This window comes from Hyperolius riggenbachi, chromosome 3 (assembly GCF_040937935.1).
Source record: "Hyperolius riggenbachi isolate aHypRig1 chromosome 3, aHypRig1.pri, whole genome shotgun sequence".
In the NCBI taxonomy this organism is placed as follows: Eukaryota; Metazoa; Chordata; class Amphibia; order Anura; family Hyperoliidae; genus Hyperolius; species Hyperolius riggenbachi.
The window spans coordinates 482,655,783-482,670,365 of record NC_090648.1 but is presented as its reverse complement, the minus strand read 5'-3'; the positions used below and the strand labels follow the sequence as shown (position 1 = coordinate 482,670,365).

At 44.2% G+C, this 14,583-nt stretch overlaps 1 protein-coding gene across 4 annotated transcripts in view; it reads right to left on the bottom strand.

Moving 5' to 3' along the window:
- LOC137564345 (rap guanine nucleotide exchange factor 6-like) overlaps positions 1-14,583 on the bottom strand; it is a 134,391-nt gene that overhangs the window by 82,343 nt on the left and 37,465 nt on the right. For all 4 annotated transcript variants that reach the window (XM_068278114.1, XM_068278116.1, XM_068278117.1 and 1 more), the window contains exons 4-6: positions 9,479-9,615; positions 8,018-8,176; positions 1,557-1,709 (exon numbers count right to left, since the gene is read on the bottom strand). In XM_068278114.1, the coding sequence (XP_068134215.1) occupies positions 1,557-1,709; positions 8,018-8,176; positions 9,479-9,615 (449 nt within the window). The remainder of the gene's footprint in view (positions 1-1,556; positions 1,710-8,017; positions 8,177-9,478; positions 9,616-14,583) is intronic.

The window sequence follows — 14,583 nt, the reverse complement described above, 5'->3', positions numbered from 1 at the left end:
AAAATACTTGGCTAGGGAGGTAGAAGGCTCTTGGTCCTATAGAGAAGCGTTCCCAAACCCTGTCCTCAAGGCCCACCAACAGTACATTTTGCAGGAAACCACAAACATGCACAGTTGAGATAATTAATGTTGCAGCAGAGCTGATTAACTACCTCTGTGGATTTCCACAAAACATGCACCTTTGGTAGGCCTTGAGGACAGGGTTGGGGAACACTGCAAGCATTCCCACTCCTCTCATGCTGCCCTCGTTCCAGCGCTTGCTTCCCCGGTAGCAATATAGTCGAATACTGCTCTGTGTCCCCTCAGGAAACTTTGGAAGTCTTCAGGAGCCCGTTTGCTCCCGGAGATGGGCTGCTCCATACTATGCCTGCGCTAGCGCGCTCTCTCATGCACTCACGCCCACTGGTGTAACAATAAGGCCTGCGGCCCCTGCCCCCACGGCTGCAGGCCGGGGGCTGGAGGGGACGCAGCATGAGGGGAAAGCCATGCTGCACTTCTGCGGGGAGAGGAAACGGTCCGCCCCCCTCCCTCACCTCGGGCTCTCCCCTCTGCGCTCCCCTCCAGCGTTGAATAGTTTGTGTATTCAGGCGGCAGGCAGCGGCAGATACATACCTTCTGTGCGTTCCAGCATGGACGTTTCTCCCTTTAGTGTCTGACGCAACTTTCTGTATAAAACTGCCCCAAGCAGGCCCCGGTGGGGGGGCGCTTAGTATTTCTGCAGGGGGGCCTGGTGGGTCCTTGTTACGCCCCTACTCATGCCTGTGCAGTATGGAGCCACCTGTCTTTTGGAGCACTCGGGCTCCTGAAGACTTCCTTAGCCTCCCATGGCGGGGGATTCAAACGGGGGTGACATCGCTGGAACGAGGGGACTGTGGAAAGAATGGGAAGGCTCAGTAGGACCAAGAGTCTTCCCTCTCCGTAGGTGAGTATCTGTTTTTTTTTTTTATTTACATTAGCATGAAGCTTGGCACCATGGTAAATACTTTTATTTTCTTTATATTCATTCTGGATGAGCGTCCATTTAAGGAAGACCAGTGAGACCACAGTGTGACCTTTCTTCTGCCCTTCCTTTTTTCAGCAAATTACTGGAATGCAATCTGTACAATCCAGTGAAATTGGAAGAAAAATTTCAAGTACAAGTGCAAAAAAATTTAAAAAATCACATAAAAATAGCAATCACATAAAAATTACTATTGCAGTAAATCTACTTCTTCCTAATCATCATCAGTCACAAAGGAAGTGCAGGTTCAAACAGGTACATACTTCTGAATGTGCAATTATTATTTATTGACGGAAAATTATTTACATATCAATGCTATATACGGTAGATTTTTTTTTTTAAGAAGTGTTTTATTCCTCTTTAAACACAGTTTTCTAACAGGGTAACATTAAGTATTTTTACTAACTAAAAAAAAGTATACAAATTCAAACAACCTATGTGCTCTGATTTGTAAAGATTTACTTCCTCCGGAACAGATCTAAAATACAGAGATAAGTAACCAAATCATTTTCAGCATGCCAATAAGAAACTACATTTTTTTTACGTTTTCTCCTACCTGTATCACAACGTGTCCTTTCCGGGTGCCAGTGCGGTCCAGTTCACGGTGCTCATTGACCATAACAATCTCCCCCTTCTCTTTGACTTTGTGGATATTCTTTTCCACGTGGTTCAGTATCCTCCAGTAGTCTTGTTGTGCTATATAAACAAACTGTCCCAGAAAAATATGGGGACAGGTTAGAAATCTGTAGTACAAAATCACATCCTCACCTACGAATACAGGACATAGATAGCTAAAAATGGACAAGTCCTTTAACCCTGGATCCTGCTTTACTTGCTTAGTTTCCTTTGGTATCATTGTGACGATAAGTCCAACATAAAATAAGCAATACAAAAAATATTAAAAAAGCTAAATCATTGTATTTGAGAATGTGGAAATGAAAATGTCTGATTGAAACGCTGTAAAAAGATCGCCTGTTGTTTCCTAAAAGCATACATGCAAAACATGAAGTATATCTGCTGACAGTTCCCGAAGTGAGACAGCTTCCTTTTTTTTTTCTAAAACCACACTGTGCTAGAGTTTACATAAGATATATTAAGAGATGTTTTCTTGTGAATTTTTGTTTGTCTTAAAATTGTCAATGACAGCCTTTATTTAATATACACAGCTGAAAATATGTTTGCAAAATATACTGTATATAAAGCACAATACTGTGCTAATGAGAGTTGAGACATTAACCCTATCCAACCACTTCCCCCCCCCCCCATTCCCCAGCGCATTACATTTACAGGGTGCTGGGGGCAGGGACGGATCTAGACCAAGTTGCGCCTGGGGCAAGGTCAGGTTTTGGCGCCTAAAGGTCAGGTTTTGGCACCTAAACTGCCATTCCCCATCCAGTTTTGGCGCCTAAAGGTCAGGTTTCGGCACCTAAACTGCCATTCCCCATCCAGTTTTGGCGCCTAAAGGTCAGGTTTTGGCGCCTAAACTGCCATTCCCCATCCAAATGTTGCCGCCTTTTTAAGAATTCAACAAACTGCGCCTGGGGCAAGAGACCCGTCTGCCCCCCCCCTAAATCCGTCCCTGGCTGGGGGGCGGGGGGCGTAGGTAATTGGGGAAAAGGACTGTTGGCTGTTGTCTGGAGGGTCTGTACTTCCTCACACTAGTGCAGTGGGGTGACCCAGTAGCGGGGGTATCTCCGCCCCCTTGCACGAAAGCTAGCATAATTTCATTATCATGCGGCACTCCGTGCTGCTGGAGGGGATCAAGGTGTCAGACTTTGTCTGACACTTTGATCCACGTATGGGGATGCCGTGCTAGACCTGATCTAGCCCCAAACTTGTATAATCCTATAATCCTAGCATTTGTATAGCGCTATTCTTCTGTTGGACTCAAAGCCCTCAAGAGCTTCAGCTGCTAAGGCACGCTCAAGGGGCCACCCTGCAGTGTTCGGAAGTCTAGCCCAAGAACTTCTTACTGAATAGTTACTGACCCTAGCCAGGATTGGAACCTTGGTATCCCATGTCAAAGGCAGAGCCCTTAACCAGTACACTATCCAGCCACCACATATAATCAATCAAAATGCATCTAAGCAGTGGGAGAGATGCTCGACATAGTGGCGGGGAATAAGGCTGGCAGCAATCAAAATGTCGCACATGGCCAACTCTTTGTTCAGGAGAAGATGATGCTGTGCTGGATTTTCTCAGCAACAGCACCATCTGGCCCCTATTTTGAACTATACAGTGGGTTGCAAAAGTATTCGGCCCCCTTGAAGTTTTCCACATTATGTCATGTTACTGCCACAAACATGAATCAATTTTATCGGGATTCCACATGAAAGACCAACACAAAGTGGTGTACATGTGAGAAGTGGAATGAAAATCATACATGATTCCAAACATTTTTTACAAATAAATAACTGCAAAGTGGGGTGTGTGTAATTATTCAGCCCCCTCAATAGAGTGCACCTGTGTGTAATCTAATGTCAGTACAAATACAGCTGCTCTGTGAGGGCCTCAGAGGTTGTCTAAGAGAATATTGGGAGCAACAACACCATGAAGTCCAAAGAACACACAAGACAGGTCCAAGACAGGTCAGGGATCAAGTTATTGAGAAATTTAAAGCAGGCATAGGCTACAAAAAGATTTCCAAAGCCTTGAACATCCCACGGAGCACTGTTCAAGAGATCATTCAGAAATGGAAGGAGTATGGCACAACTGTACACCTACCAAGACAAGGCCATCCACCTAAACTCACAGGCCGAACAAGGAGAGCGCTGATCAGAAATGCAGTCAAGAGGCCCATGGTGACTCTGGACGAGCTGCAGAGATCTACAGCTCAGGTGGGAGACTCTGTCCTTAGGACAACTATTAGTCATGCACTGTACAAAGTTGGCCTTTATGGAAGAGTGGCAAGAAGAAAGGCATTGTTAACAGAAAGCATAAGAAGTCCCGTTTGCAGTTTGCCACAAGCCATGTGGGGGACACAGAAACCATGTGGAAGAAGGTGCTCTGGTCAGATGAGACCAAAATGGAACTTTTTGGCCAAAATGCAAAACGCTATGTGTGGCAGAAAACTAACACTGCACATCACTCTGAACACACCATCCCCACTGTCAAATATGGTGGTGGCAGCATCATGCTCGGGGGTGCTTCTCTTCAGCAGGGACAGGGAAGCTGGTCAGAGTTGATGGGAAGATGGATGGAGCCAAATACATGGCAAACTTGGAAGAAAACCTCTTGGAGACTGCAAAAGACTTGAGACTGGGGCAGAGGTTCACCTTCCAGCAGGACAATGACCCTAAACATAAAGCCAGGGCAACAATAGAATGGTTTAAAACAAAACATATCTATGTGCTAGAATGACCCAGTCAAAGTCCAGATCTAAATCCAATCGAGAATCTGTGGCAAGATCTGAAAACTGCTGTTCCCAAACGCTGTCCATCTAATCTAACTGAGCTGGAGCCATACTGTCTCAGAACCCCCCCCCTCCCATATTAGTAGATAAATACTTGCTCTACTTACATAACAGATGTATTGTACTGTCCACGTTTTGATTTTAGTGATTTTTCTACAGTAAAAAAAAAGAGAAAATACTTCTTAGCAATTCCCATTTTAACTGGAAATTATGGAAATAAAACAAAAAAGGACAACCCAGCATGTCCTGCAACTTCCTTTTTGTGTACCAAATTTTGTGTGTACCAAATATGAGTCAGATAAACTGGGGAATGATCATTTATCAACAAGAAAAGTAATAGTGATTTTAACTTTTGGATTACCTGGTTAGCATCCTCATTACTTGTTTACCAGATAAACATAAAGAATTGTTTTTTGATTTTATGCCCGACAGTTACACTTTAACATTACCTCTCAACCAACCAATAACTCAAAAAACACCAAAAACTCTTATCCAGCCTCAGCCAATCGCTATTGGTGCCAGAGGTGTAGCTAGGGTTTTAAGCGGCCAGGGACAAAGACAGTTTTTGCACCCGCCTCTGGACAAGATGGGCGTGGCCACACATCAAAAAGTGGTCATGGGTGGAGTCAAAAATTATTTAGATAGCTATATGTGCCCCCTCACCCAATTCAGATAGCCAGATGTACCCCCCCCCATTTAAATATCCAAATATATGCCCCTTTAGTTAGCCATATGTGCCCCCTTCACCCTTTTTAGATAGTTAGATTAGATGTGCCCCCTTTAGATAGCCTTATTCTGCTGCTGTTAATGCTTCTGCACTCCTCTGCAGAGGGAGGGAGAGAAGCAGGGGCAGCCAGCGAGCCGCCTCTCACACATGTGGGGGTGCAGCGACTGTGCTGAGCGCCCTCACAGTGCTGCGCCCGGGGACATATGTCCCCCCTTGCCCACCCATAGCTACGCCTCTGATTGGTGCTGGATAATGGGTATTTCATTGTATATTATTATTTATTGTATTTCTAAAGCGCTAAAATATTACGCAGCTCTGGACAATAAATAACAAGGTTATACAAAATAGGACAAAGCGGTACAAGACAAACAGGGTGTCAAGAACCGGCCCGCGGCACGCCTGCGTATACGGTTCCCGACTGCGGGTTTGATCAGATTAAGCGGGGAACAGCCTTATTTAAGCTACAAACAAGGCTGGAACCCCTCAAACACTTCCCACTGCCACCCCTAGCGTTGCTAGACATGTCCCCTCAGCTGTCGAGGGCTAAACACGCAATCTGCATTTTCGTATTTGGGTCAGCTTTGCGCTTAGGCCGAATACGAGAACGCCACGCACCCACACACACAGTACAGTTGTACAGTAACACAGCACAATCAGACAATGATTTGTAATGCAAGTTACACTGTTGTGCAGCAAAACCACTAACAGTCGTTCCGAAAGATACTGTTAGACTTCCCACTCGGCTGTCGAGCGCAGAAGTGCCACACACACACAATGCAATTGCAATTTCATATGGTAGTGTTGCTCAGACATACAATTAGGCACGGACTTATACACAGCTACACTGCAGTCTCCTCTAGGCTATGAGTGTTAGTTTAGTACCGCAGAAGTCAAGCTTATTAAATAATGATTTAATATTCCATAAAAACATAGAACAATGCAGAACAGAATATATACAAAAGATTACAAAAAACAAAGTAAAAAAGTTACAAGATAAAAGTTACAAAAATAAGAGGTTACAAAGATAACACACACGGATATTTGCGTAAAAATAAACGGGGGGGGGGGGGGGAAAGAACGTTACCAGCTTAGAACTTTGACGGGAGGACGCCGTTTCGACCAGGAGTCGAGATCATCTCTAGCTAAAGCGCTACCTCCAAGAGAAGATTCTTACTAGGTATCTGCCTCTGCTTTTTATACTCTTGTAGCAAAGGAGAGCAAACAGATATCCGGGCACCAGCCAGAAAAAGTACTGCATAAACTCCTTTATTCCTTCCCCAAGATCCCTGACAGAAAATTGCAAGGCCTAACAGCCGTTTCACAGATAAATCTGCTTCTTCAGAGGCAACAATAAGCTTTTTATACTCTGAGCTACGCCTGGAGGCTGCAACTTCCTTGGGGAGGGGAGGAACTAGGTTTTAATTAAATCTCAGACATATTCCATTTCCAGGTAAAAGTCTATACATCAAAGATTGTGAAGTGAGGCTTTTCAACTCCACCAATAATTTAATTTCCTCACAGTGAAATAGTTTTTCTTCACCACAAGTTGACATGTGTTAGACTTTTCCTGACTAGGCTTGCTTTGTGTATTGAGACAATGGGCCATCTCCTGAGTTCAAAAAGCCAGGCAGATAATCCCATTAGCAGAAACTCAAAGCACCTCATATGGTCAAGACAATACCCACTTCCTTGCCCCAAGCAATCAACGGCCACAGCTCCCTTCTAGCAGACCTACATGGAACACAGGCAGAAAAATGAAAGAATATGTTCCTGTTATCCTTACATCATAAGCACCCCAATATATTCCTGACACAGGGTACAAGATACACGATGATGTGATTTGGGCTAGTTAGGTAGGCCCAGTAACAAAGTATAAGGCCAGAGCCGGCACAAAGTTTCTCCAGCACCCAAGGCTGAGACACCAAAGTGCTCCCCTCCATCCCTCCCACCCCAGCCGTCACACACTGATTGCTATTAGACTAAGAGGCACCCCTGGGCCGCCAACCCCCAACACCTTAATCTCTAGTTATCTGGCTTGCAGTCACTTACATGTATGCCTCTTTCCTTATTTCTCTTTGCTTCAAACACAATAGGGCAATGATAGCTGAGTGAGTTGTGCGCCCCCTCCTACACTGCGCCCTGAGGCTGGAGCCTCTCTCGCCTCTGCCTCGGCCCTGTACAAGGCGATCATACACGATCATGTAGAATACACTAGGGAATGGAGGACCCTGCCAAGGGCTTAAGGTGGCCACACACCATACAATTTTTAAAATATCTGTTCAATTTAAGAATTGCAATCAATTTTTCTGACTGATTGTAACATTTCAAAAATCTGACCAATGTACCACACACATATGTTCAATTTTTTCCTGAATTATGATAAAAATGATTGGAAACTCAGAGAAAATTGCATGGGTGTGTATAATAATAAATTAACAATTCAACACACACCATACAATCTTTAGTAGAAATTGAAGAGAAATACCTGGCATTCCGGATCGATTTAAATCGAAAAAAATGGGAAATCCGATCGGATTTTTCATTTGAATGAAAAAAAAGCTTTCGATTTTTTCGAGAGATACGATCGTTTTTATCGAATTACTGTAAAATCGGATCATTTTATTGTATCATGTGTGGTCACCTTTACACTCTAAGGGTGGGGGAGATAGACACACTAGGTAGGGCTGTGAAATAAGTATTAAATGGAGAGTTACTGTGTGGTAGGGGGTGGGTAGGCCATCTTGAAGAGGTGGGATATATATATACTGTATATATATATATATATATATATATATATATATATATAGATATATATATAGATATATATATAGATATATATATACACACACACACGCACAGAGGTAAGAAATAAACATACCTGACAGTCATCTACTTTTGTTTGCACAATTCCATTCATGTACTGTTTTTCTAAGGTTGGGCTGATTCCAAAGCTGTTACCCATGCAAAGACTTTCAGTTCTTCCATCAGAATGTAGTATCTCCACTGTGCCATTGAGGATTACATACCATAAATCCACCTATAAAGAAAAAGCAATATAAGTGATTGGCCATGACTTTGTTATGAATCTACAGATATGAATAATGAAGTGAAAAAAAGGGCTTTAGCCACAACAGAAGCAGCTGAATGGCAATGAAGCGAAAACGGATCCGATTGACCGGTAATCAGATCAGTTGTCACTTAATTGCCAGTGTGAACTGGGCTTAAATGTTATTTGTCTTGACATGTCTTTGCTACTAATTAGTGCTACTGAAATGTGTATGCATGGCCACTTGTCAATAGGGGGCAGTGTGAGGCAATAACAGAGGACTTCTGCGTTCAATTTCTATATCGTCAGCTAGCAGAGAAACATCAAAGCATTCTAGGAATTTACAGAACGAGTTCTGCCTGTTGAGGTCAAAGCAGTGCACTTATCTCAAATGAGATATTTCCTTTGATGCTGCTAGTGGGTTAAAGATAAAAGTTTTTACTTTGTTGCAAAAAAAAAAAAAAGCTATCCCTGCAATAATGCAACTGCTAATTCACTAACCTTTCAGTAACCTTAACCCTTTCCGGAATGCCTGTATTAGATCCTACGCCGCACTTGTAGCTGCTCTAGGCTGATGCAGCGTAGGATCTACGCCACTCACTGTTTCCACTCCTGACACGATCGTGCGCAACCGAGAAGGGAGATTAAGCTGTCATATGACAGCCGGCATCTCCCCTCAGTGATCATTCAGCAACCATCGCATATGGCTTCTGATCACTATGATCGCCGGCGGATCTTAGTGATCACCAGTAACAGCTGTGGTGGTAGGGGGGAAGAAAAAGATCCACTCACCTCCCTGCCATTCCTGTGACGATCGGCGCTCCCCACCGCTCTGGCCGGCATCCCCGCTCGCTCTGATATCAGCTCCAGGTCCCAGCTTGATGACGTCATCGAGCCGCGACCCGGAACTGATTGGTAGTAGGAGCAGAGATGCTGTCCGGAGCAGAGGGGTCCACTGCGGCTCATCGCTGGAGCCTGGAAGGTGAGTGAAGGCTACTGCACACAGGGAGGACACCTGGCTACCATGGGGACACAAAACCCAGCACGCAAAACTGGGGATCCGGCTGCCTGACCCCCTAAACGCGTGCAAAAACGCCTGGTCCGTAAGGGGGGTTAGGCGGACGGTCCCCAAATGGTTAACTTACAACACAAATGTGGGGCCTTAGATGTTTACCTGTCTAACACAAGACCATTTTTATAAAGTCCAAAGGTTTGCAAGATTACTTATGCTTTTTCAGTGCTATAATTGTAAAGCACAAATGGCTTGCTGATCTTCAATAAGGAATGACTTACTTCTTGACCATCCTGAAGTATGATTGTTCCCGCTTGCTCCACCACCTCAAAAATCATGACAGAGCAAAGTTCTCTCCGTACGGATAACGTCATGTTGATAAAGGCAGGTAGCTGATGCATAAACTCCAAAAGCAGTTCTGTACAGCAAAAACAAAAACATACAATGAATAATATAAATCAATTCTGCTCGTTTCATATCCCTTCAGGAAAAAAATAGAAAACTTACTTTGTAAGACAGCAGAGTTGCAATGTGAGGCTACCTAGATATATAGGACTCATGTCTACCAGGTCACTGGGCTCCCCGCAAAACTTTGGATAGGGCCCCATCACTACAGGACACAGCACATGGTGAGTGTAGAAAGGCTGGGGGTAGAACAGCGCTGTACACAAGACCCTGCTGAACACTGAATAGGGACTTTCTACAAACCTTTGTCTGCAGAACTGTATGATTCCTTATCAGTGGCTGAGCAGATGCAGTCATTAGAACAATTGTGAAGAGAGCAGATTTTTTTTTCTCTCCTAGCCCTTAGTTTTCAGTCTCTCAGGACTGGTCCCACTGTGGCTGCATCCATAGCAGGGTCTATTGTTACTCCCCTGATGTCTACCCAGGTCTTAATAATGGCATAGACTTTGCATGTTTTCTATATCATTTGACTGTGGTCCTGCCCTGGGGTGCTGAACCGGATATTGGTTTCCCTATTGATGAAGCCAAAGAGATTTTTTCTCCTTTCTTATAATATTATTTTTGCTCTAAACAAAAGATGGAGGTGGCAGGCGCGTCCCAAGACAGTCTGCATCTGATTGACCAGCAGCATGTGTAAATCATTTTATGGCCAGCTACCCCCAGGTTCACACTATGTTTGTTTGTTAATTAGAGGTTGGGGTCTCTTCCATAAAACATACCTCAACGCAGTGGAAGAGTCTAGTATGGAAAACTCTGCACACAAACTGTTTTGGAAGCCAACATCCTCCATTTTGTTGATTCTGTTTAGAATGCAAGTTGTGTAACCTGCCTATAATTAGGTTCTGCCCACCTATGCTGGTGGTAAATCAGATGCAGCCTGTCTTGGGAAGCGCTGCCACCTCCGTCTGCTGTATAGAAATGTAAGTTTACTTATGGCTAGCTGCACCTAATTGTTGTTCCAAGTTTGCATTCCATTTTAATCTGAGTTTTGGGTTTAGTGCATATTTGCATCTGTTTTGAATACAAAGTGTGTATTTGCCTCTGGGGGGCTCTGCACGCCTCTGTTGGTAGCCATTTCCAATGCCGCCTGATTAGGGGTGCTGCCAATTTGTTTTTCCTTTTCTCTAAAAAAAAGTGTAAATTATTTTTGCTTTGTCAATTATATTGCTACCTATATGTGTTAGATGTCAATTTATAATCATTTGACTTGTGTTTTTTCCCTGCTTTTTCACCGAAGCCTTATTGGCTCCACAATTCTGGGAAATATTATTTTTTTTATACAGTATATCTTTATTGTATTATTTGTTTGCTGAATTTGAACAGATGTCCTTCCCGTCTCTGGGGGCCCTGTCTGAGTCGCTGGTTTATGCCCCCTCCCATTTATGTGTTTGGCAGAGGGATGGATTTCTGGTACCTTGGTCCCGCCCCCTGCCCACCCTTTCCCTTTTGGTAACTTTGGATTGTATCAAAGCTCCCAAGGGATTCCTTGTGTGTACTCTTTCCCTTGAGTGTCCTCACTAGTCCACCACTCAGTGACCCAATGCAAATCATGTCTATTGCTATGAAGAAGTACGCTGTACACACTGCAATCTGAATTCCCTAAGGCAATTTTATTGACTTGAGGAAGCGGGCAGAAACCCAAGAAATGCGTTGTCCTTTTTAATTGTGCTTGAACAAACCTTACCTGATCTAAATCCTTGTTTTTCTCGGTTGGTTCATCTGGAGAGGTCAGAGATACCTCATGTAAATTTATGTCTTTATAACGTATACTCTGATAGTTATTTTTGGCCACCTCTATCCTTCTTCATTGCCCACTACACCTCCTTTGGAGGTGTCCTTCCCATTAGTGTGGTGCCATTCACAGCTAGCAAGGACCCCAGAATAGCAACCACCCAGTTCTAGCAGGACCTGAAGTACAGAGCGGGAATAGTGTTTTTCCCATAGGCGATATACGGTAGTTGCAGTCTCTGCAACCCACCTTTGTGAGTATAACTACTCTTGTAATACTGAGCTAATTTTATCCTACAGTACTGCACCATTTGTTTACTGGTCTCGTCATTGTCACACAGGCTACAGTGATTCCACACAGTGACCGTCCCTTCTTCTCGGTCTGTTGCTAGGCAGGATTCTCATTGTTTTTTTGCTGTCCAATGGGAGCCTGCTTCTGCCAGGACTCTGATCTGTATACCTGCGAGTGTCACCTGCAGTGGAGCCGAGTGAGGTTGGCAGCAGCAGTGGACCAGGAGACACAGAAGAAAGGCGAGAAGAACTTATGAGAATGGCCACTGCCCGGTATAATAGGCTTGCATTGATTTTGTCGGCATCCACTTCATCTGTGTCCTGGGAATTATCATGCAGATAACAAAATACCGCCTATAAAAAGATACCAGTGCGCACTCCACAGTGATCAATATCTGAAAAGAAAGCACAAAGCTCCCATAGCGTAATACTGTAACTGATAAAAGGCAGGGCCGGATTTGTACTCTTTACCGCCCAAGGCCACTCACCAGTACAGTCACCCTTCAGTATAGGTAGCCTGATGACCCCCCAGTATAGGTAGCCAGATGACTCCTCCCCCTTCCCTCTAGTATATGTAGCCAGATGACCCCTCCCCCCTTTCTCTCCAGTATAGGTAGCCAGATGACTCCCTTAATCCCTCCTTTTCCACACCCCCCCTTCAGTATAAGTAGCCAGCTCGCCTTCACACCGCAGCAGCCATCTGTGTCACTCATTTCTCAGCTCGTCTCCAGTGCAAAAGCTTCCTTCCAATTTAGCCTGCTGCTTTGGTGCCCTTGCTCCTGTGGTGCCCTAGGCCATGGCCTAGGTGGCCTTGGTCTAAATCCGGCCCTGATAAAAGGTCAGCAGCACACAATGACCATAACATCGAAATCCTCAATCAATAAGACAGGGGCTTAACAGATAGTTGCCAGTTGCCAACTCATACACCAGTTGGATCTAGCGCTTAGGCTGTCATCCAGCCAGTAAGGATAACCCAGGAACGATTCCACTGATAAAAGTTTATTACAGCAAGCATCCACAAGGATCCATAAAAGATAAGGTGCACAGCCTTTGATGAGTCTTATTGGACGAAACGGCGTAGGGAGGAGCCAGTGCGTGTTGACGTCATTACACTTGAGGAATAGATCGCTCGTGTAGCTTGTATGCTCCTGGGAAAGTTCACTGGCGGGACACCGCGGTGATCTAACGTGCTGGTGTATAAGGCGCCAATTATCTGGTGAGCCCCTGTCTGATTGATTGAGGATTTTGATGTTATGGTCATTGTGTGCTGCTGACAGTTACAGTATTACGCTATGGGAGCTTTATGCTTTCGTTTCAGATATTGATCACTGTGGAGTGCACACCGGTATCTTTTTATAGATTGTATTTTATCCTGGAATCTTATCTACGTGCTAACCCACTATCAGTTGCTGATACCGGACTCTCTATGCGGTTGGCGCAGTGTAACTGAATGTCTGAACAAAATACCGCACCAGATCAAACAGATCCCTTGCAGACTGACTAGTGACTAGTGTTCACAGATTCTAAAAATAACATTGGATCCATGAACATGTCTGTTTTTCTGATGTGGATATGGTACATTTTTTTGTGCTAGGGGCCTAGATTTCTCACCACTTCATATAAAGTAAATGTCAACCAAACTAAAATAAAAACAAACAAAAAAAAACACAGTTACTTACCTATGGAGAGGGAAGGCTCTGGGTCCTATAGCGTCTTCCACGTACCAGTGATTTCAACCCAACGACAGATCGGTCGAATAATGCTCTGTGCTGCCGCTGGATTCTTCAGAAGTCTTCAGGAGCCCGAGTGCTCCCAAAGACGGGTGGCTCCGTACTGTGCATGCGCAAGCGCACTGTCTAGCACGCTCATTCATGTGCAGTATGGACTCGCCCATTTTTGGAAGCACTCACAAAGACTTCCAAAGCCTCCCACAGTGGCGGATTGGAACGGGAATGACAGCACTGGAACCTGGGGACCGTGAGAGGAACGGGAAGGCTCTATGCAGTGTTCCCCAACCCTGTCCTCAAGGTCCACCAACAGAACATGTTTTGCAGAAAACCACAAACATTCACAGGTGAGGCAATTAGTGTCTCAGCACAGCTGATTAACTACCTCTGTGGATTTCCACAAAACATGCATCGTTGGTGGGCCTTGAGGATAGGCTTGGGGAACACTGCTTTATAGGACCCAGTATAGGACCCAGAGCCTTCCCTCTCCATGGGAAAGTAACTGTTTTTGTTTTTTTTATTTCCATTTCCATTAGCTTTAAATACAAGGGTTTTCCCCACCTAATTCATGTTTCCAGTTTTATTGCCTAAAATGTAAGTCTGCTGGACACGTGTCTTTTTTCAACCTAGATAACTATGTAACCATGTAATTGATGGAAATCTTTTCATTAATTTTTTAAGAGGGACAATTTTCTGACCTCCTTTTGGCATGCTTTTCTTGTGTTAATATAGATCTATTTGTAGTTACAGAACATATTATCTCTTTATGCCACAGAGGAAGCCAGTGTTGAACCACAAAACATGCATCAAGCAGAATTCACTGGAACATTTCACCGTGATATCTTTTTACATGGCTTCAGTGGTTTTTATAGGTTTCCTCCCATGCATTCCCTAACCAGCTCCTGTCCATCTCCAACTCAGAAACAGGTCTCCGACCTTTTCTCATTTAGGACACAACTAAAATGTTAATACATGCTCTAATAATATTTCCTCTGGACTATTCTAATAAAGTACTTTGTGACTACCAACTAACAGACTGGCACCGCTCCGATCTGTAATGAACTCAGCTGCTCGTCTCATTCATCTCTCTTCTCTCTCTTCCTCTGTTGCTCCTCTCTGTCAAGCACTTCTTTGGCTACCAATTAGGCAGAGGCTCCAGTTCAAACCCTTACCCT